The sequence below is a fragment of the Pteropus medius genome, unplaced genomic scaffold (genome assembly GCF_902729225.1).
Source record: "Pteropus medius unplaced genomic scaffold, Ma_sr-lr_union100, whole genome shotgun sequence".
Classification (NCBI taxonomy): domain Eukaryota; kingdom Metazoa; phylum Chordata; class Mammalia; order Chiroptera; family Pteropodidae; genus Pteropus; species Pteropus medius.
Genome location: NW_024349519.1, coordinates 13,148,654 through 13,172,704, shown reverse-complemented (window position 1 = coordinate 13,172,704; position 24,051 = coordinate 13,148,654). Strand labels below are relative to the sequence as shown.

The following is a 24,051-nucleotide window of genomic DNA, read 5'->3' as shown; positions in this document are numbered from 1 at the left end:
AGAAATTCTCTATTTTAGTTCCAATTCCTGAAGCATTCCAACTTACTGGTTCAGAATAACCTTTTGCTTGCCAGAAGTGGCCACTTGGTAGCCATGGTGGATTATGAAATAGACTCATGTCAAATAACCAAAGAAATCTCAGAGTTGCAAATTTCAAGACCATATGGCCCAACCGTGGGGAATATCTAACCAATCAAGAGAAAGGGCCATCTTCTCTTCCCTCAGCCCACCTAGAGAGTGGCTTCCTGAGGTCTCCATTACTTCTATATTTTATCACCCTAATGGTAATAAAAGGACACACAAACCTCTCTTGATTTGACTTGTATCTCCTCCTAATAGAAAAAGCACATGTATCAATAGGCACAGACTTTTGGAAACATCCACACCAGACAGAAGTCTTCTAGAGAATAAGGGGAGAAGTACATAAAGTAACTAGGAAAGAAAAAAAATCAAAAGAATATAAAGTCAACAAAAATAACTGCCATTATTTAGGACCAGTGATAAATTATGCTGACATTATGTACCCCTGATATGACAAAAAGAGAGTTAACCTCGGTGGGAGTCTCAAAACCTTAACCCCAGTCTAATCATGAGAAAAATATCAGGCAGGTCAAAACCGAGAAACACTCTACAAAACACCTGGCCAGCTCTCCTCAAAAGGATCGAGGTAATGAAAAACAAGGAAATACTGAGAAAATGTCACAGACCAGAGAAGACTAAGAAGCCATGACAACTAAATGCCATGTAGGATCCTGAATGGGATCAGGAATGGAAAAAGAACATTCATGGAAAAACTAATGTGAAATCCGAAGTCTAAAATTCAGTACAACTTTAATGTACAAATGGTAATTTCTTAGTTTTGACAATGTACCATGATTATGTAAAATGCTAACCTTAAGGGAAACTGGGTGAAGAGAACTCTCTACAGTACATCCTTCACAACTCCCCTGTACATCTGAATTTATTCCAAAGTTTAAAGTTTATCTCTTAAAAACAGAGAATATTTTATCGTTAAAATAATTTTACACGCATGTAAGAGAAAACCACTGTGCTTCTGTTGATTGTATTCTGATTGTATGGTTTCTACTGAAAAAATAGCTGTCCATCAGGTTTTAAATAACCCTGGGGAAGTTGTTTACTCGTTAAAACTTAGTTTCCTCTGTTCATATGTGAGGCAATGTGACATAGCCAAAAGAACATTTCATTATATAACTGTATATGGAGGAGAATCATTTTAACCTTTTTGGAACTTTAGCTCCTCATTCAAAAAATTGGGGCAGTTATACTACATTTACTTTTAATCACCTAGCTCTCAACTTTTATGATTCACATGAACAAATCACAGAGTGAGTACGAAAAACAAAAATTTTTTCAAATAAGTTTGAGAATACCATGCATCTAGCTGAGGTAAGAGGAACTGAGGTGTAGCTGAACTGTTGATAAGCTATTGTTTCTTCCCTTACTTAAAAAGTAACAATAAGGGAGGGCGCTTGGAAACTTGGCAGAGGAGTCTGGAAATTCAGGGGTGGTGATTCTGGGAGGCAAATCTATGAAAAAGCAATGGTTTTTAAAGCCAAACGGAACAGGGGAAATACATTCTGGCAGAAAATGGTATAATGCAAGAGCTATGAAAGGATAGGCTAAGTGAAAGGATGAGGCATTTGGGACCACAAAAGTCTGCTTATGACTTAAGCAGACCAAGGCGCAAACAAGCCCCCTCATGGAATTCTCCTCTGGTGTTCCATCAGGATGGGGTTCCAAGCATCATAGGGAAAGAGTCAGAGCTTTAAAAAGGAAACTCTGAATCTCCAGTAGGAAAGGACACTCCTTTTCCCATGATGAATGGAGCGAGAGAAATAATTTAGTCTTAAACTAGAGGTAGAAAATGAGAAAAAACTAGCAAGGACAATATTATATTACAGGAACAGCCAGCCTCCCAGGGGTGGGATGGAGCACCTGAATGATTCTTGTTTGAACCACTCCCCACTGAATAATATAATACTGAGTATCTATATATCTGTATATAATTACATGCTGGGTATAGAACTGTTACCCCAAGGTTCCCTCAGGCACACTAAAACGATCTTTACACTTTAAAACAATTCACTTCACTGAGAAAGAGGAAAAGAAAAAAGGTAGCCACAAACCCTGAAGGGTTAGCTTTGAAAGATTAATCCTCCCTGACTGACAGAGAAATAAGGCTACCCATGCTCCTGGCAGTGAAGTGTGGGGCAACCTTGGGAACCAAGTTTTAGCCCATGATCCCAAGCAAAGTTTGGGTCTCTCATCCAAAAGCATCTAAAAGCTATAGGCAAAGCTCTATACCTATAAAACACAAAAAGAAAAAAATAAAATCCTGCCCTCGAAGAGGTTATAATATAATATAATATGTTAAAAGAAATACATTATGCCTTTATACTATAAGTTAACTATCATTTGTATAATGACTTAAAACACTTTCACATTTATTCTCTGGAAAGATTTCATGGCCTCACAAAGCCTTGTGTGGTTGGCGTTGTTCTTGTTATTATCCACCCTACTTCCACCAGCCAATGACAGATGTCCTCTGAAGCTCAAAGCGGTTAGGTGACCTACTTAAGATGACGCAGCCAGAGAGCGGTACAGTCAAAACCTGAACTGCTTTTTTCTCTTACAAATACAGATTTGTTGTCCCAGTTTGCTTTTAAAACTCTTCTTTTTTATCTTTAATGTACTACAGTTCATAAAAGGAGTTTCTGTGGATTTGGTTTTGTTTATCATTACTACTCTGAACTCAACGTGCCCCTTCAACCTGAGGCACAGTGTTTTTCTTCAGTTTAGGAAACTTCTCGCTCATATTTCTTCACATATTGCCTCATTCCCATTTGCTCTAGCTTCTTCTAGAATTTGATTAGGTACTGCCAATCCTTCTCAGTCTATCCTCCAAGCTTTTCATGACTCATTCATATTTTCCTCTCTTGGTATGTCTCTGTACTGCATCCTGGATGAGATCCTCAGATCTCTTTTCCAAAGCACTAATTCTCTCCTCATCTTTATGTAATATTCTAGTTCAAACTTTTTAGAAACTATCTGTTCTTTTTTCATATTGTCTGTTCTTCCATTAGGGCTTCTCTACCCTCTTCTCTTCTATCTTTGAAATCATTTCCACACGTATATTGCATAGTCTTTGGTAGGTGGTTCCGGCACATGACTCGTCTATTGGTTACAACTATTAACATTACCTCATGGTAGTTTTATTGTGAGTCTATCACTGTAACCACAGAACCAGCTCAAAATGGTCCCATCCCGTTTAACAAGATACTGAGTTGTTCTTCAGAGACAACAGACCAAAACTGCTAGCCATGCAGTTGAAGCATTCATAGAGGAGAACACTTTGACCTGCAGCTGCACCAGAAACCAAAGTCTCACCTCCTCCTGCAACACCCCCACCTCCCCAACACACACCACCACAGAAGCAAAGGACCAGGACGTAACCAGAACTTGAACATGAGAACTATTTCAAAAGCCAAGGGTCCTTGTCCAGGAAGATCTGGTGTCCACGCTCCTTTAGTATAAATGGCCCAGTTCCAAAGTCCTCCAATTATAACTTGCCCACCCCAGCACTTCCACACACCTATTCCCCCTAACCCCTTAAAAACCCTTAACTGAGTCCAGCTAGCAAGGTGGATTTGAAACACCATTAGGTCTCCCATCTTCTCAGTTGGCGCCTTCTCGATCAATAAATTTTTCCTAACTCCAAACTCTGATATTTTGAGTTTTGGCCTTTCATACTGTCGGGTACATGAACTTGGGCTTCAGTAACATCTTCAACAGTAACTGTCATGGCAAGAAGACCTCACTTGCCCAGAGTTGGAGGAGTGTCCCTACTGAGTGGTTTTATAAGTGCTTCTAATGGGCAGTGTATCTCCTGCATCCTGCTTTATGTTAATTTTTCTACCTGGGAAGAAATTTGGACCTCTTATTCAAAGTGACCAATTTAACTCAAAGGACATTTATTGTGCTTGTCACTCTCTCTCAAAAGTTCTGAGTTTAGAGAGGATGAAATATATATGATATTGTTATAATGAGAATCGTGTGGAAAGTGTCTATCACAGGAAGTAAAACATGGGAAATATTTTCCAAACGTTAAACATCTCCCCTCTCCAGGGCAGTAAGTACCACATCCTGACTTGGCTCTAGGGAATCCCTTTGACTCTCTCTCCAGATTCCTTCCCCTTATTAAAGCTGCTTTTCACCATTGTGAGAAGAATACTTATACGGTGTGTTTAAAATGAATACTGTTTTAAAATTATTTTTATTGTTATAAGTACACACAAACTGTAAAATTTATTTGAGCAAGGTTTTAATTACTTGTTTCAGTTGTGTATGATTATTTGCATATTTCATTAATCTTTCTTTCATAGCAATCGAATAATAATGTCTCCTGCTATGACCAGTTTCTCAGTGGATATTATCAAGCTATCTCTAAAATTATACTTAGAAAAGAGTTCTAAGACAACTGTTAGTTATTACACACGATTCAAAGTGACATTTTAAAAGCTAAGCTAACACATCACTGTCACCCTCCTGGAGATTTTACAAAGATAAATTAAATAGCTGCTAATGAAAAACTAACACTTATAGTATAACTGTCACAGAAATATATAGCTATATATTATTCAGTTGTATTTACTGGTTTGAAAAGTGGCCTCTACAGTTAATTACCTAGATTTCCTTTCTGATAAATGATTGTCAGCAAAACAAAAATTTGAACTATTTCATTATAAATCCTTCAATGTGTAAAAGAAGAAAAACAGCAGGGAAACTTCTGAAAGAATTTTCAGTGGACATAATTATAGTTGAAAGTTTCACACTGAATAAAATTTTAACATGACTTATTTAAGACACAAAAATAATCCCCACTTCCCAGGTCACAAAATAAAAAATATTTGTTTTCTTTACCTCTGAACTTCTTGGGAGGGTTGGCAAGGTCTCCTGCTTCTGGGTGCACCACGCACCGATCATCCACTAACCTAGAAGGAAAAGAAAAATTGCATTGTTAAGTCATGTTCGTAAAACATAAACTGCATGTGGGTATTACATAAATATTTACAAAAAGTTTCAATACCATTCTTCACTAAAAAAACTTTTAATAATCATGGATTTGTAAAAAGATTTGGTTACAAAGATATTAATAAAAGCAGGGTTTATGAAAGTCAGTAGTAAGCAACACTGTTAAGCAACAGGAAACTGGTTGGATAAATCATGATATAGATAAACCATGGAACGCTGTAGAGCTATTTAAAATTCATTTAAAAAATACACTGGCCTACAAAACATTTATAACATGCTATGAAAATAAATGGTATTAAACTAATAAGGTATTATATATGTTTACACACACATATACACCTCTATACAAACACATTATAAGGAATGGAACACAGAAACCAACACATTAATCTTGGTTAGATTCCTCGTGGTTTTTATTTTCCTTTTTTGTCTCTGAGTGTGTTTTTTTTTAATGAGGAAAAGGTAAGCTTATAAGGTCAGGCTTTCAGAGCAACCATAGAGTGGGTAGTTATGAGAACTCATCCTGCATTCAAACCCTGGCTCGTCCACTTCCTAGCCAGGTGACTTTGGGCCTCCTTCTTTATACCTATAAAATAAGGATAAGAGTACCTACCTCACAGCATTGTTAGGAAATTAAATAACTTAATATCCACAAAGTACCAAGTATAGTTTCTGGCATATAGCAAACCCTTAATTAAGTGTTTAACAGATAAATAAAACCAATGATCTTGCCTGTCTTATTCCTTACCACACTGATTCTAGAAGAGTGCCTGACACATACTAGGTACTCAACAATTTCTAATGAAATGTATAAATTGCCTTTGTTGTTACAAAAACACATTTCATCCCTATCAAAATATTCATAAGAAGCCAGTTTCTAGGACAATTCCAAAAGCAAGAAGCTGAATCTCTGCCCTGAGAGCCAAGTGACATAATCATCTGTTCAAAGAGGAATACCTAACTAGCAAAAACTTACTAACGTTCGTTTTCTCCATTGACTGAGTGGTGGAAATAACTGTGTTTTTTTTCTAGTACATTTTGAGAACACATCTGAATTAGTTCCAAATTTATGATTTTATTTGAAGGGAGATGCTCAAGTTGCAACTTAAAATATATATATATATATATATATATATATATATATATATATATATATATATATATATATATATATATATAAACCAGATTCACTAGTATGCATTAACACCAGCACAGAGTAAAACCCAATTTGTGACCAAATGTCCCCTTGAACCAAGATGATCAATCAAATTGAAACTTTGGTTCCTAGTTTATATGGTTATCAGAAGCAGACACTTCCTAAATCACCAGACTCTTCTACGAAATCCAACTTCCACAAAACAAAACGTTAATTTGGTCAAGCGATATGGTTCTTTCTTTGATTTTTTTAATATAATTCATTTGCACTGGTTTACTAAAATGTGGTTTTACAAGAGCTGCCAAGCATGAAAGAAATTCCTTTTAAAAGTCTTTCAAACTGTTTTCATAGCAGAAAGTCACATAGGGTCAAGAGAAAGCAAACCCAGACCTCTACAACATCCAACTTCAGTCTGCAACATTGAATGCTAAAGGCTCAAAGAGTCCTGAGAATGTCACAACGTAGCATTTATTTTTTTTTTTTTATGCTGTGAGGGAAAGGTCAGCTTTTCTAATTAGTTAAGACATGTTAAGAATTCAAAACATAATGATAAAAAAAACATAGTCTTATTTAGAGAACACTAAAATTATATAAAAAGTGGCATCGACATTCTACTCATTCTTTGTGACTACCTATTCCCACAGAACTATAGGCTCCCACCAGAATGCTCCCTAGGAGTCCCCACCTGCATGGGCTAGCCATCAAGAGGAACGGGAAAAACTAAAGCTACTAATTAGATCACAGTGCATTTATGTGGTAAACACTTATGCCTATCCTCAATTAGCTGACAGTCCAGATAAAAATATAATAATTAAGAGTGACTTCCATCCTAAGAATTTGTCCTATTCCTTATATCCAAATATCTGTGAAAATCACAGACAACCATTTCATCATGCAGATTTAAAGAGCTGGAACTGAGAATGGAAGAAAGGGAAAGGTAGGATAGGAAGAGTATAAAGAAGCAAGGAGTCTGAATGTGTTACAAAGATATATACGATCATTGAAGTTAAAAGTTAAACAGAATTTTAATGGTAACGGTTGGCACAACTTCTGCAATATACCCAACACCCTCTTCTTGAATACCTCCAAGTGCAGAGTATTCCCCCATTTACCATATTTCTGACAGTACTAATATTAGAAATGTGTTTTATATAGAAATGAAATAGCACTCTGTGTTTCCAACCATAGTACTTATCACATTTTCTTATAACTACTTGCTTAGTTGTCTGGATCTTTCAATAAATTGTAACCATGAAGTCAAGAACGAAATCCATCTCGTTTACCATTCTATCCTTGGCATCTTCTAGAATTAGTTACAGTAGACATTAAATATTTGTTATACGAATAAATGAGTCAGTGAATAAATGAGACTTGCTTCCTGAATAACTTTCCCTTTTTGGTTCCAGTCCTTTCTTCTAGAACTGTATAGATTAACTCTTCTTCTTCTGGGATGAACTAGACTATTTCTATCCAGTTCTTCCTCATTTGGATATTTACCAAGGAGCTCAACATCTTTTCATATATCCCAAGGGTCAACATGCCCCTTAAATGTGATCCTAGAGACTATCCACTAGAGTGTCCCCAACAAGTACAAGGACAGAAGACTCTTCCCTCCTTCTTTCAGATACTAAGCTTACAGTTATGTATCCTAAGATTGTAATAGCTCCATGACACTCAAGTCCATCTCTGACTTTCATTAGGTTTATAGCTAAACAACAATTCCAGGTCCTTTTCATGTGTAGTACTGATAAGACAGGCTGTGCCATCCAGTATCAGGGAAGTTAACTTTTAAAATCTAAGGTCAAGAATTGACAATTGAATAAATATAAAGATCAACCTTTGGCCTATGAGCAGAAATCATCTGAAAATCATGTATTCCGTCTCTAGCTAATTCATTTAGAGACCCCGTCATGATTACTGCCCATTTTAATCACTCATAAACAGTGTTTCCCAAATATGGTTAACTAGATGAATCTTATGGGGAGTTAAAATAATAATAATCATAATCATAATAATAACGTTTCTTTGGTCTAGACCTACAGAATCAAAATTTTCTAGGAATCAGGACTAAGAATCTATATTTTTATAAAGCTCTCTAACCTTCCTTAAATGAATTAGTACCTGTTCTACACTCCCATAGTACCCTGGTCTCTCTATCAGTAGAACTTACCTCACTCTATCATAATTTCTTATTTATACATATTGTTTCCAACACTATATAAGTTCCAAGGGAGTCAATCCATTTCTGCTTTGCTCACCATAATATGCCCAGCTTTAAGTATTAGGCCTCAAACATGGGAGGTGCTAAATAATCATGAATTGAGAGAGTGACTGAGTGACTTTCTGAATCACTGAATAAGTCAACAATGTTACATTTGTAGATCACATAAAAAGTAAAAATAACTAGAACCAACAAACGGTTGCCTAATAGTAGATGGAAGAAACAGTCGGAAATATTCCCCATTCAGATGTGTCTCAGAAAATTATCAAAAATGTCAAATCCTGAAAAAGGCCAAGATGGCCTGCTCTAAATAACAATATCTCATATAGTACTTTTCAACGCACTATATTAATGCACTTTTTAATGGGCTGCATTTATTTTTCTCATGTCTGAATCAGCAGGTAAGCCAAACAGGCAATTATAGCACTAGCCTAAAATTCTCAATCTGTCACTGAAACTCATCTATCATAAAACCTGCTATCCTTTGTATCTAACTTCTCTACATATGGTAATTGTAAAGTATTTGCCCATTTTAATTTTAGAAACAAATCATTCAACTATTTATTAGACCTTCCAAGGTACCTATAGGCAGATTTCAGTAGCTGCTTTGAATGACTTTACACATAAGTATGAATCAAAAATATGAGTCAAAAGAAGTCAAATTTTAACTGGATATATAGATATACCGCTAGAGAAATCTTACAAATGTGAATCTAGAGACATGTACAAGAGTGCCTGAGGCAACACTGTTCGTGACAGCCAAAAATAAAAAATAAAAAATGTTCATCAATACTAGCATAATGACCAAGCGAATAATTTCTTACAATAGCTATTTTAAAAGTGAATAAATTGCAGCTGCATGCAACAACATTAACAATCTCAAAAACATAAAGTTAAACTAAAAAGAAAAGCAAGTCCTCAAAGCAAATAAATGTTATATAACCTCACTGATGTTAGAAATAAGCAAAAGTAGCTCTTTTGCTTAGGCCCGTGGTGCCTGCAAGACCGGCAAGCGTCGAGGTCTTCGTACTGCCAGGAAGCTCCGGAGCCATCGCGAGATCAGAAGAACAAGAAAGCCCATCTGGGCACAGCCCTGAAGGCCAAGCCTTTTGGAGGCGCATCCCATGCAAAGGGAATTGTGCTGGAAAAAGTAGGGGTTGAAGCCAAACAACTAAATTCTGCCATCGTGAAGTGTGTTAGGGTCCAGCTGATCAAGAATAGCAGAAAGATCGCAGCCTTTGTAGCCAAAGACGGTTGTTCGAATTTTAGTGAGAAAAATGATGAAGTTCTGGTTGCTGAATTTGTTGCAAAGGTCATGCTATTGGTGACGTTCCTAGAGTCCGCTTAAAGGCTGCCAAAGTAGCCAATGTCTCTTTTTGGCTTTATACAAAGGCAAGAAGGCAAGACCAAGATAATAATTTTTGATTCTGAAAACATAGTAGTAATAAATTTTCATATGCCAAAAAAAAGAGAGAGAAAGAAATAAGCAAAACTAAACAGCATATAATTTAGGAACACACATGGAGTATAAATAAATTATTACATAAAAATACATGGATATAAGATTTTTAAATAGATTTCCCAAAGAAAGTAAATTATTCTTTGGTCTCCAGTCCCTTATTATTCCATCAATTGCAAAGAAAATGCCACATAATAGGTAAAATATGTTAGGCATAACAACTTTTTACTTATGAAGCTATAAATCTGACTTCTACCTTGAATATTATTTTCCTGATGTTTGCTTACCACATATATCTGACTCTTGTACCATCAAGTAACATAGTTCATGTCTAACCAAATGACACTGAAACACATTAAAATAAAATGAATTGGTAGGAAAGAGAAGGTGGGTAATATATAATGGACATTATTAAAATCTTATAGCAAGAAAGGCAGTTATGATTGCGGCTGGGTTTATAAGTATGACAGAACTGCCTTTAAAGTACATTCAGAACTCTATCACAAATAACTTACCCCCATCCCTGGGATTTTCACTCTGGTAGCCCTATGAATCTTTCCCTTAGGTACAACTTCTGGCTTCTTACCTAAATTGTCCCTCCTCCACACAGATCCCCACCACCCTGGCACATCATTGAGCTCCCTCCTTCACCTACCTTTAGAAGTAGTACTAAAATAGAAGAGGAGGAAATAAAAAACGAGTTCTAATCCTTGGTCTGCCATTCCATATCCATCTGTGTTTATGTTAGTCATTTAACCTCTCTGTGCCTCATTTTTTGAATGAGTCAGTTGTGATCTCTCCCAGATCCTTCTATTTTTTGTAGTTATTCATTTCTCTGATCCTATTTTGTAATTAGAGTTGGCTTGTAGTATCAGCCTTCTTTAGCAGATTCTGACATTTATGATATTTTATACACTGTAGCTTGAAAGTTTAACTGGTATCGATTTTTTTTAAGTTTATGCATTATTTCATCATTGCAAGCAAAGTACTAGTATATGATTTTGTTTCATTTACTCGCCATAGCCTTAGAACACTGCATTTTAAATCTTAAAATCTTGCCATTTAGTAATATGAACATTATTTTACTTATGAATACTCAAGCTGACCAAATAAGGAGCCAATCTAAAGGCCTGTAAATTCTTGTTTGTATGCCAATTAATGTGTCTCCTAATTCAGTCAGAGTTACTTAACAAGAAATACTAGGTTCTATAAATGTCCAATTTCATGCCTTATACTTGATAGGTCCCATGGACACACCCCTACACAAAGCCATAAGCAATTGAAATCAAGCATAAGGAAGTAACTTTATTGCAAAACTTTCTGCCAAAAAGTGTTCTAACTTGTAAATGCAAAGCAGATGCAACATACCAAATTCTTATAGTTGTATGTATTTTGCCTTCCCATGATAAGAAGAATTAAATTCACTTTTGTTTGCCATTTGAAATGTGAGGTTTTTTAAAGTTAAACCAATAAAATTTAATACTATATTCTCTTTTTAGATGTCTTATTTCAATAATATTTTTATTAACACAAGTATGTAAGCCTAAATGTTAAAAGGATGTTTAATTCCATATATGTTTTTCAATCATGTACAACTTGTTGCTGATAATATCTCCAAAACAGGTTCCTTCAAAAGTCGAAATTGTGCTTGCTCTTAGGTATTTAAAATGTTTCCAGTTATTTTTCCATTAAAGATAAAATCAATTGAAACCACATTTAAATTACAGCATAAACAATAAATTTTAAAGTGCTACTACATATAAACCCCTAAAAATTCTGGATGAATCTTTATGTTTAAATGTTTTGATCAGTGCTATCGCCTAAACCAAATGACTTGAAGACCTTTAAAAGAAACAGGTTATCATGTGGACTACAAAAGGAATGCTGTTGCCCACATATTAACCTTTTCAAAATCACTGCAAGAAGCCATCATTTTGTGAAACAATTATCTTCGAAGTATGTATGCCGATGAAACTGGTTGGTAGGAAAAGAAACACATTGCCTTTAAAGAGAAACATGTATACCCGACCATGATTTCAGAAAAGATTTGTCCATATATTTTGAAAACTTAAAGCCCTAATCCAGGCAAAAAAAGAAATCGCGACTTTTTCTTCTTGAATCTAATAACTTCCTGTTCCTAATCCTCCCTACCCTGCCTCCTCAACCTCTCTGCCCCCAATGACCTTAACTACTATCAGTTCTCAATCATCTACAAAGAGGTAGAAAATCATTGGCACTGGAAAAAGTGACTCACTAGGTAAAGTTCATATCCAGATGTCATTCCTGAGTTTTCACCACCTGGTTGGCATGAATTTGGAGGTGCTCTCAGGAATAAGGCCATAAGGCTGGAAACACATCTAGTGACACTCTCTTATTTCAAGTATAGACACCTCCCAGCACCATGTTTCTGCCTATTTTTGGTCGCTCTTTCACACCTTCACATAGCTGGTTTTATATTTTATCCAGAGCTTATGGTTGTTATATTGAAGACGAAATTCAAGAAATATGACCTCAAATATTTTTAAAAATCCTGATAAGACAAGGAGCTGCTAGACATGCATAAGCAAAACAACATCAAACAGGTACTATAATTATTAACTAAAAATATAACTATTATGAATATTTACAGACATAAAAGAAAAAAAAATTTTTAAAGGGCAAAAGGAGGCTTTCAGCCAAGATGGTGGAGTAGGTAAATGCCGTGCTCGCCTCTTCCCCCAACCACAACAAAAGTGCAACAAAACTACAGAACAACCATTATTGAGAATCATCTGAAGTCTAGCTGAACAGAGGTCCAATAACCAAGGATATACAGAAGAAGTCACTTGGAGACTGGTAGAAGGGGCTGAGATGCAGAAAGGGATGGTCCCATGTGTGGTAGTTAAAAATTGGGAGGGATATCTCAGCTGCAGAGGTCCCAGCCCCACACCAGGCTTTCCAGACCAGGGTTCCAGTGCCAGGAAAAAAAAGTCCCCATAACTTCCAGCTGTGAAAACCAGTAGAGACTATGGCTGAGTAAGACAGAGGGCTGCAGGAGTCCCTGTAAATGAACTTACGCGCTGATTGACTCACTCTAAGCTCTAACACTGATTGGAGCAGCAGCTTGAAAGGCACCAGGGACATACAGGGAGAAACTGAATTGTCTGGCTTCAGGGCGAGAGGTGGAGGGGCAGAAGCCATTATTTCTTTGTTGGGCCCTCCCCCAAAACAGCCTGCACTGCAGATGGATGCCATACCTGAGTCTCCATCAACGTGGCTAAACACTGGTCACCCGCCCTGGTAATTCTGAGACCGTACCCCACCCAAGTTGCCAGCCCACCCAAGCTGCTCTTGGTGGCCTTTCCATACAAAGGGCCTATCTTGGCTTATGCTTCAGACTCTTCTAAAATGTTCTCTCAAAGGTTCCCAAACCCCAAACAAGCAGCATCTGGCCTCATGTGCTCCATACCTCTTGCTAAGCAGCCCCAAGCCAAGCACTAATAGCAGCCAGCCACACTTCGCAGCTTAGCCTCTCCCAGGTACCTCCAAGCTCGGCACAAGTGGCAATCATTTGCAAATTGCTTTCTAGCTTATATCAAAGTGGCCTCAGGCATGGCACAGGGAGCAGCTGACCTTGGTCTGCACCAGAGTCCCTCTCATAAGGCCCTAGAATCAACACACCCAGTGGCCAGCTTCAAGCTACACCAGAGCATGGCCCAACAACCTCCACGAATGACACACCCAAAGGGCAGACTGAGCAGGCACCACAGCCCCGCTAAAGCAAATCCTGTTCCGTAACATCAGCACCTGCACAACAGCTCCTCCACTATAGTCATGGCGAGTCCTCACAACCAATTAGCCTAAGAGTCAATTCCTCCCTGGACATACCAACAGCAATCAAGGTTCAATTGCAACAGGAGGGCACACACGACTGACACAAGCAACATGCCTGGAGCACCCACCTCAGGTGATCAGGGAGACTGCACCTCTGGGCCCTACAGGATATCTACTACATAAGGCCACTCTACCAAGACTGGGAGACATAGCAGCTCTACCTAATACATAGAAACAAACACAGGGAGGCAGCCAAAATGAGATGAAAAAAATGTCCCAAATAAAAGAACAGAACAAAGCTCCAGAAAAAGAACTAAACAAAATGGAGATGAGCAATCTACCAGATGCAGAGTTCAAAACACTGGTTATAAGGATGCTCAGTGAACTTAGGGGAAGAATAGATGAATTCAGTGAGAACTTTAACAAAGAGATAGAAATCATAAAAATAGAGATACAAAAAATAAAAAACAACCAGTCAGAAATGAAGAATACAATAACTAAAATAAAGAATACCTTAGGAGGAATCAATAGCAGATTAGATGACGCAGAGGATCAAAACAATTTAGAAGATGAGGTAGCCGAACACGCCCAATCAGAACAGCGACAAGAAAAAAGAATCCAAAAAAATGAGCATAGTTCAAGGTGCTTCTTGGACAATATCATGCATACCAACATTCACATCATAGGGGTACCAGAAGGAGGAGAGAAGGAATTGAAAATCTATTTTAGGAAATAATGACAGAAAACTTCCCTAACCTGGTAAAGGAAATAGACATACAAGTCCAGGAAGGACAGAGAGTCCCAAACAAGATGAACCTAAAGAGACCCACACCAAGACATATCATAATTAAAATATCATAATTAAAATTCCAAAGGTTATATATAAAGAGAGAATCTTAAAAGCAGCAAGAGAAAAGCAGTTAATTACCTACAAGGGAGCTTCCATAGACTGCCAGCTGATTTCTGAACAAAAACTTTGCAAGCCAAAAGGGATTGACACAAAATATTTAAAGTGATGAAAAGCAAGGACCTAAAATCAAGATAACTTTACCCAGCAAAGCTATTATTTATAATCAAAGGACAGATAAAGAGTTTCCCAAACAACAAAAAGCTAAAGGAGTTCATCACTACCAAACCAGAATTACAAGAAATGTTAAAGGAACTCCCTGAAGAAGAAAAAAAAAGATCAAAAATATGAATAATAAAATGGCAATAACTGCATATCTATCAACAATTACTTTAAATGTAAATATGTTAAATGCTTCAATCAAAAGACACAGAGTGGCTGAATGGATAAGAAAGTAAGACCCTTACATACACTGCCTACAAGAGACTCACTTCAGATAAAAAGACACACAAAGACTGAAAGTAAAGGGGTAAAAAAAGATATTTCATGAAAATGAAAACAAAGAAAAAGCTGGAGTAGCAATACTTACACTAGACAAAATAGACTTTAACTTTAAGGCTATAACAAGAGTCAAAGAAGGACGTAGTAATTCCACTTCTGGGTATTTATCCAAAGAAACACAAAACACTAATTTGGTAAAGAATTTCTAGAAGTGAAAAACAATTGTTGAAATAAGTAGGTGAGTTTAAGATACTAAATTAGACACAGCTAACTAATAACCTGAAAGATAGATCTTAAGAAATTACTCAAAATGAAACAGAAGATAAGAAGGACAGAGAAAATGTGAAAGAGGGGTTAAGAAATATAAAAGGGAGGATGAGGTCACCATGCATATATAATTAGCATCCTGGAAGGAAAGACTAGAAGAAAGGCAATTTTTTTTAAGCAAAAACTTCTTTATTATAATAAACATAAAAAATAAGTAATTTCTTATTTTCCTTTGTGGATAATTTTCTCCCTTTACTTTCCTTACTGGAAAAAGTGGACTACTAAGAATTGTGGGTTATGTTGATGTGGATATGTGTAATGAATTCCTTTTAGAGAGATTTCTGTGACCTGGCTGTGCTGCGCCCCAAGATTAGTCATCTGTAGAAGGTATCAAAGAGCAGATTCAGGTCTCAGTGGTTACCTTAGGATTAACAGATGGCTCTACTTGCAAGCCTTACAAGGTTTTTGTGTTCTGAATGTTCCCTTCTTCACTTCCTAGATGGAACAGTTTTGTGAATCCTCTGACCCTCTATCTCTGGAATGTCTTTGTAGCTATCTCTGCAAATTTCAGGAGCAAATCTTACTACTGTTAGCTAGATATTTTGGAGTATTCTTTGCTTCTCTCCATCTGACATTAGCATTGAGATAAGATCCCTGAATCTACCAGTATAGCTGGGCATCATTCCACCCTTGGACCAATTTCCCTCACTCTTTCCAAGACATGTACATTCAATGACTATGAAAGTTTCATTGTTGCTGTTCAATTTATACTTATACATAGATATTTTATGGTCCCAGTAAATAAAAGATATCAATACAGAACAGGGATAATGGAAGCATTTTATCATGATAGAGCCTTCTAATTTGGGGAGTCAGTACATTCATACTTTACCAATCACCACAGAAAACCTGAAACACAGAGCCTGGAAGAGGCCTCCAAGAGCCTGGAAACACTTACTGGGCCTTGAGAGGCATGAGCAGATCTGCTGTGCTGACCCCATGATTTCGACCAACGGGTATAAGTGGTATCATCTTTGAGAAGAGAGGCAATATTAGAAGAGAAAATGGCTGAGAATTTTCCAGAGTTAATGAAAAATTTGAATCTACAGATACAGAAAACAACATATTGGGCTGTCAACTTCTAAGACTCTACAACACAAAACAGAGATAGTGGAATCATTTCTACAAATGCTGAGAGAAAATTTAGCTTTCAAGTTAAAATTGTGTACTCAGCAAAATTAACTTCCAAAAGCAAGGATAATATCAAAATACTTTTAGATAAATAAAAACTAAAAATTTACCACTAACAGACTTTCACTATACTTCAGGTAGAAGGAAAATTTTTTTAGTAGAAAAATATGAGTACTGAGAAGAAATAGGGAGGAAAAAACTATTAAAACATTTGAATTAATCTAAACAAATTAATCTAAACACTGTCAGTATAAAATAATAATGACTAAAAATAATGGCTAACATATTAGTTTTAAAAAGAACAGCACTATAATACCAGACAACTGCATATAAGCAGAAAGGAAGTGATCTGAGTTAAATAGTTCCATGGTTTTGAATTATATAGGAATAAGTTAAAATATTAACTTTATATTTTGAGTATGTACGATATTAAAAGAAACTACTAAAACCACAGAAACAGAGTATATAAATACAAAACCAGGAAAGAGGGAGGAATGGAATAAGAAGAAAAATAAGTGAAAGTACAATGTATCCAAAAAGAATTAAGAAAAAAAAAAAAAGGAAAATTATGATTAATATAAGGCACAAAGAAAGAAGGTAGAAATAAGTCAATAATAATCACAATAAATTTAATTTTAACTTATCATTTAAAAAGACAGATTTTCAAAAAAAAAAATAGAGTTTCAGATTGGATGAAAAATCCATCCATATGCTATTTACATGAGTCATACCTAGAATATAAGGCAGCAGTAATAGTATCAGAAAAATAGGCTTTAAGAGGGGAAAAAGTAATAGTAGAAATAGGGCCATTATATAAGAAGTGCTTCAGTTCTCTAAGAAAACATAACAACTCTAAATTTATAAGTAATAACTTCAAATTATATAAAATAAAATTTATAGAACTACAAGGAACAATTAACAGGCATTATTGTAATGGGAGATTTCAACACACTTCTCAATTACTCATAAGGCAAACAGACAATATTTAATAAGGATACATGCTTTGAAACCCATAATTAATAAGCTTGATCTAAAGGACATAAGGAAAAAAATTTAATTAAAAAAATACAAAAAAAAATTGTAATTAAAAAAATACACAAAAAAAGGATGTATACGAAATATATAACTCCTCATGGAAATATATGAGACTCAACAACTGGAGAAAATATTTTATTTTTTGAGCACATATGGAACTAATATACCAGGTCCCTCAATTGTATGATTTTAATATCCCTACTGCATTTCTAAAATATAGTCTAAATTAACAGCCTTTTAAAAAATATATTATTCTCTTGGCTCATAGTGAATGTATGTCTAGCTAAAAACCCCATAGTCAACCATCATCCAAAAGTTTAGGGTCTCCTTCTGCGATCTCACCATATATTTAATATGCATCCTTTCAAGCTGTTATTTGTTGTATTATACCTCCAGCTACATGTCTCTGATAAACAGGGAGCTCCTTGGGAACTGTAGCCACGTATTTTTAATCTTTATATCCTCAACACCTACCTATGGCATGCAGTCAGTGCACAAAAAAAATGACTGTTGAAAAGTGAATTGATACATTAATGGACCACAAAGGTAAAGAAAACAAATTGCAAAAGACAAATGAGGTTGATGATATAGTAGGAAAATCACAGGAAGGAAAGACAAAGTATGTAATAATGATACAACTGTTCATCTGTGGCTCAACCTCTCAGCAAACCATAAAGGAACATTTAAGTATATATTCTAGAAATGAATGACTAAAAGAGACCTCAAAAAAGAATCCCATCAGTAAGAGCTCCTAGACAGAAGTTAGCCAGAAACACTTCTTCCCTTTGAAATCTTCAGAGCACAATGAGATTTGTGATTAGTTTTATAGCTAGCAGGACCTACCTCTTCCCTGTTCCTTTAGTGTGGTACCCTCTTCAAAAAGAAATGATTATGAGAACCATTTACCACTTCCTGGCTAATCATACATAAAAGAGAAATGCATCTAGGAGGAAATAGTTGGCAAAAGAAGTTCCCAGGCAAGAAAACCTTCTGGAAACTATACACCAATTTCCACAGTCATTACAGCATGAGAAATTAGACTTTTTTTTCCCCAGAAAGTTACAGAGTATAAGAGTTACCTTGTTAAAGCTACAAGCAGAGACCTCTTGTTTCTGAGTCAACCAATAACTGAGACATTTTTAAAGAACTGCCAATAAAAGAAAGAGCTAAAAACTCTTCCAAAAAAAAAAAAAAAAAAAAACAAAGGAAACTTCTCATTCTCACATAATTCCTTCAGAAACACAGCTTCCAACATTTAATTAAGAATGGCTAAATGTGAAAAATATGGGTTATAAAAAACCCACAGATGTCACTCTAAAGTCACACCTATAATTAGTATGGATGGACTCAATGGGCATAAAACACTCTTTGAAACCATTTCTGTGCACAAAGAAAACAATCCTAGATTTATTTGTGTTACTGTAAGAGTCTGATTGTGGCTGAAATGACAAAACTCCCTTTTAGAGTGTCTTAATTAAAGAGCAGAGACCTCACTTTCTGGGATGGAGTGCATGAATCCTTGCCCGAAAATAATGCAGCAACCCATAGGATCTCTGTGAAAGCAAAGCCAACTGAGGGTAAAACCAAAGATAAAGAAAATCAAGCAGAAAAGTCTGATGGCTAAAAGGAGCTACACATATGTGTGTTAAATTATTTCTCTTGCTACCAGCTTGAACAAAAAAAAATTTTGCCAACTCCTGGAGGCAAGAATAGTAGTACTCTTAAAGTAGAATTTGTAATTAATCCTAGGTAAATAAATTTATCTTTAAATGCAATAATACTCCTAATTCTAATCCCTAACTCTTCAGAGAGCGATCATCATAACCACAAGTAAAAATTCTCAAAGAGGGATATTAATTTCTGCTAGAATAGAATAAAAATGGGATAATACAAATTTAACAATATATGTTTCCTTTTAAGATTCTAATATCACTGAAATAGTGACAAATGTGTAATAATAAATGTGTGATGTTAGGAAGTTATTTCTCTGGACTAACTATAAAATTGAGATGATACTAGTACTAACTTCGGAGGACTGGTCTGAAAATTAACTGATCTAATAATGCAGAATTTCCAGTACAAAGTTAACATTCAATAACGGTTAGCCATCAGCAGCAGCAGTATTTATTATAAATGTCCAGCACAAAGTATATACTCAATAATTATTAGCTATCATCATTTTCATTATTTATTCTTAACATTTAACTGTTGAAAAAAGTTCACCAGTAAAGTTATCACTTTAGAAAAAAATGAATCTATATCTCTTAATCAGGAAATTCATTCATTCCACAGATATTTATCGAGCAGCTATTATGTGCCAGGCCTTGTTCTAAGACCAAATAAAACAAAGACTCTTGCAGAGGGATGTAGGGAGGAGACAATAACAAACAATATACATAATGAATCCATAAATCATATAGTGTGCTAAGGGATAAATGTTATAGGGGAAAAAAAGGAAACAAACACAGTAAGAGATTTAAAGGGGATGAGGGAGATATCTAGGAGAACTGCATATTCCAGGAAGAGGAAACGGCCAGTGCAAAGGCCCTACAGCGGGAGCATGCTTGTCATGTTTGAGGACCTACAAGGTAGCAAATGCAGCTGACAGGAGGGAGTAAGTAACTGAGTGATCGATTGGACAGGAGAACAGAAGGGCCAAGGAATGGGAAGGGCCAGATCCTAAAGGGCCTCCTATGTCATTGTACAGACTCTGGCTTTTACTCTGAGTGAGATTAAGATAGGAACCACTGGAAGGTTTGAAGCAGAGAAAGCTTAGCGTGATCTGGCTTATAAGTAGGAAGATCCCAAGCTAAGAATAGGCTGGTGGGAGAGAGGAAGATAGAAGTAGAGCCCACTTCGGAGACGAGCACAGTAATCCAGGTGAGAAGAGCGAAGGTTAATGTGTTTCATACAATCAGTATTCTAACTAAGGAGAGCAGCAGGAAAATTCAGGACAGATATAAAAATAGCTAAAGACTCTTTAAGGACTATTATATTGGTTTGGGGTAGAATTTATACATATTATTTATATTTACCATCTAGTATTATAGCAATTATTATTGTTACAATATACCATAAGTTTACCGTAAATAAGGTGCAGTTAAGTACTTCAGAGTTAAAAAACTAGAAGTGTCTGGCACAGAGTGAACCCTTCATAATCACTTATTTAATTCAATAGATTAATTCATTCAACCTCTTAGTGAAAATGTTATTCAAATATGATTTTTAATAGAAAAAAATCACATGTATCTGCTGCTCATGAAGCTCACTGTTAAACATTAGTTTACAATCATGCACAACTTAACGATGGAGATACGTTCTGAGAAATGTGATTTTGTTGAGCAAACATCACTGAGTGCTGACACAAACTTGGATAGTATAGCCTACTACACACCCAGCCTCTATGGTAGAGCCTGTTGCTCCTAGGCTATAAACCTGTACAGCATGTTGCTGTACTGAATACTGGAGGCAATTGTAATATTATTTGTGTATCTATACATATCTAAACCTAGAAAAGATACAGTAAAAAATATAAAAAATAAAGAAAATGGCACACCTGTATAGGGCATTTACCATGAATGGATCTCGCAGGACTGGAAGTTGCTCTGGGTGAGTCAGTGACTGAGTGGTGAGTGAACATGAAAACTTAGGACACTGCTGTACACCACTGTTGACTTTATGAACACTGTACACTTAGGCTTCACTAAATTTATCAGAAAATATTTTTCTTTCTGCAATAATAGATTATTCTTAGCTTATGTTAACTTTTTACTTTATAAACTTTTTAATTTTTTGACTTTCTGTAAGAACACAGCTTAAAACACAAACACGTTGCATAATTGCACAAAAATATTTCCTTTATATCCTTATTCTATAAGCTTTTTTCCATTTTTAAATTCTTTTACTTTTTAAACCTTTTCGTTAAAAACTAAGACACAAACGCACACATCAGCAGGCCTACACAGAGTCAGGATCATCAATACCACTTTCTTCCACCTCCACATCCTGTCCCACTGGAGGTTCTACAGAGCTGTCATCTCCTATAACAACAATGCCTTCTTCTGGAATACCTCCTGAAGGAACTGACTGAGGCTCTTCTTGAGGAGGTGTGTCATTTTTTCAGAAATATGTCCACATTGGTTTGCTCAGTTAGTGTCTTTTTCGTCATAGATTTGCTTGTAAGCAGATAGTCTACCATGAACATTTCGCTCTATTAATGAAAACCTTTTGGTGTTTCACATTTTCAGGACCTTTTGGGGGTCCACATTTTCAGACTTTTTAAATGAGCTGGTGGAAGTCTGCAAAAGTTTTACTGTGAATTTTCTTGGAAATTCTTCTGTTTCTTCTCCTGCAGTTTCCTTTTCTCGTGCCATTTCTTCAGCTATGCGTTCCTGTTCCAGTTCCAACAACTCCACACTAGTAAATTCCACCGAACTACCTCTAGGAGTTCCTCGATGTCATCCTCATCCACGCCCAGGTTAAAGCTGTTTGCCATCTCAGCCATGGCCTTGTTGATTCTTTCGACCTTTAAGCTATGACATTACCATGGCTACAACGTCGCTAGGTGATAGAAATTTTTCAGCTCCATTATAATCTTATGAGACCACTGTCATTTATGCAGTCTGTCACTGACAACTGCATATATAAAAGCTGTCTTGTACATATGTTACTATTTACTTTCCCCTTACCCTTTTAGAAACTTTCCTTTTCCACTTAAAACTCTTCGTATGGCATAGTTAACAACCAACAAGACCCCTCTCCCACTCAAGAGAGGGTGTGAGACCTTGGCTGGCCCTTCTCTCTCCCATCACCCATGACACAGTGCTTGGTCCAGAGGGGAGTACATAACCCAGGCAGAGCCAAAGTGCCCTTACAGAAGCAGATATAACAATGAAAGAAAAAGGGAAAGGTTCTATTTCCTTCAAAGATCAAGCATTATGAGGGAAAGTGTAGGCCTAGAACTGCCAGGAACCATTTTTCCATACCATGGGTAGAAAATGTCTGCCAAAGAATAAAGCTTATAAGAAGGAATGAAGCAAAGAAAGAAATAAAACCCTGGTATCATCAACCGAACCCTTTGTTCTAGCTGTATTTGAAGCTAGAACCCAATTTTGGACTTCCCAGTAAAACAAACCAAAAAGCCTCTATTTCACTTAAACTGACTGGGTTTCTGTTTCTTACAAAAGAAGTAATTAAAGGTCACATAGCTAGTAAAGAGCTGGTAAAGTATAAGCAACCAGAACATCCAGACTAGCCACATACCAAAAAGTAAAATATGTTCATTTTGTTAGGAATTCATTCATTCAACAAACATCCATCATGTGCTGATTACAAGCCAGGCACGGTCCTAGGCACTGTGGAAACAGCAAAATACAAAACGGACAAAACCCAGAGCTTATTTTCCTTGGTCGATTTTATTTTTTTTAGGCGAGGCAATCCTTGGTCGACCTCAAAGATTGCAAGGACCTTGTCAGCTCCCAGTCACCTTTTTTTTTTTTTTTTTTTACGCCCAGCACCTGGTCTTCCTAGGTGGTCTCCCAGACAAGTACTAACCAGGCCTGACCCTGCTTAGCTTCCGAGATCAGACGGGGTGGGCTTGTTCAGGGTAGCATGGCTGTAGACCAGAGCTTTCATTTTAACTTAAGACCCACTATTGCATGTTACGTTGAGTATTCCCACGCTGGGTCCAAAGAGTAGATTTCAGGGAGTCTTGAAGACCCTCAAATATATATAAAACCTTGTTTCTGTATATTAATGGTAAGTTGCAACACAAATTTTCTCTTATTCTCAAAGGGACATATGACCCCCTCAAAAAATTTTTTTAATTTAGAGCATAAGCATACTTTAGGATCAAGATACCTTAAAGTTCTTAGGCAAATTCTCACATCTTAACCTTAGCACAGTTTTGTTCAAAAAAGACAGTCAGATGAGAGTAGGTGAATTGGGTAAAGGGAGTCAAATATATGGTAATGCAAGGAAACTAGACTTTGGGTAGCACGCAATAGAGTATACACATTATAATGTTCTATATCTGACATTTATATAATGTTATTAACCAATATTATTTCAAAAAATTAATTTAAAAAAGAACACACTCTATTCAACAAGTATTTCACAGAAATAATGCTCTTCTTTAAAATACGGCATGAAGCTAACTCCTTTAGTAATTCCCTTTCTATGGAAACAAAACTAACAGCTAATAACTGGTAGCTTTAACCCCTAATAAGCTAGAGGGCATCTCAAATATTACCTCTATAATTAAGGGCTGTATGGAGAAGAGGATAAAATAGACACTCTCCTCTAGACCACATAGTGTTATCTTTCTAAGATGCTATTTGTGGCCACATGTAACTTGATAATTTTTTTTAATTGATGGGAAGCAAAGGAATGGTACATATCTCTTCAAAAGGATGATCCTGCCCCCGCCACCCCCGGCCACTGACTCCATTAAGTTTTAAAAGACCCAGTTTACAATTATTGCTATCATCAATAGCTGATTTTGTTTTTCT

The 24,051-nt window shown here is 36.2% G+C and overlaps 1 protein-coding gene across 1 annotated transcript in view; it reads right to left on the bottom strand.

The window, feature by feature from the left end:
- ITPR2 (inositol 1,4,5-trisphosphate receptor type 2) overlaps positions 1-24,051 on the bottom strand; it is a 421,207-nt gene that overhangs the window by 376,893 nt on the left and 20,263 nt on the right. Inside the window, exon 2 of the mRNA XM_039882456.1 lies at positions 4,942-5,012. Coding sequence (XP_039738390.1) covers positions 4,942-5,012 — 71 coding nt within the window. The remainder of the gene's footprint in view (positions 1-4,941; positions 5,013-24,051) is intronic.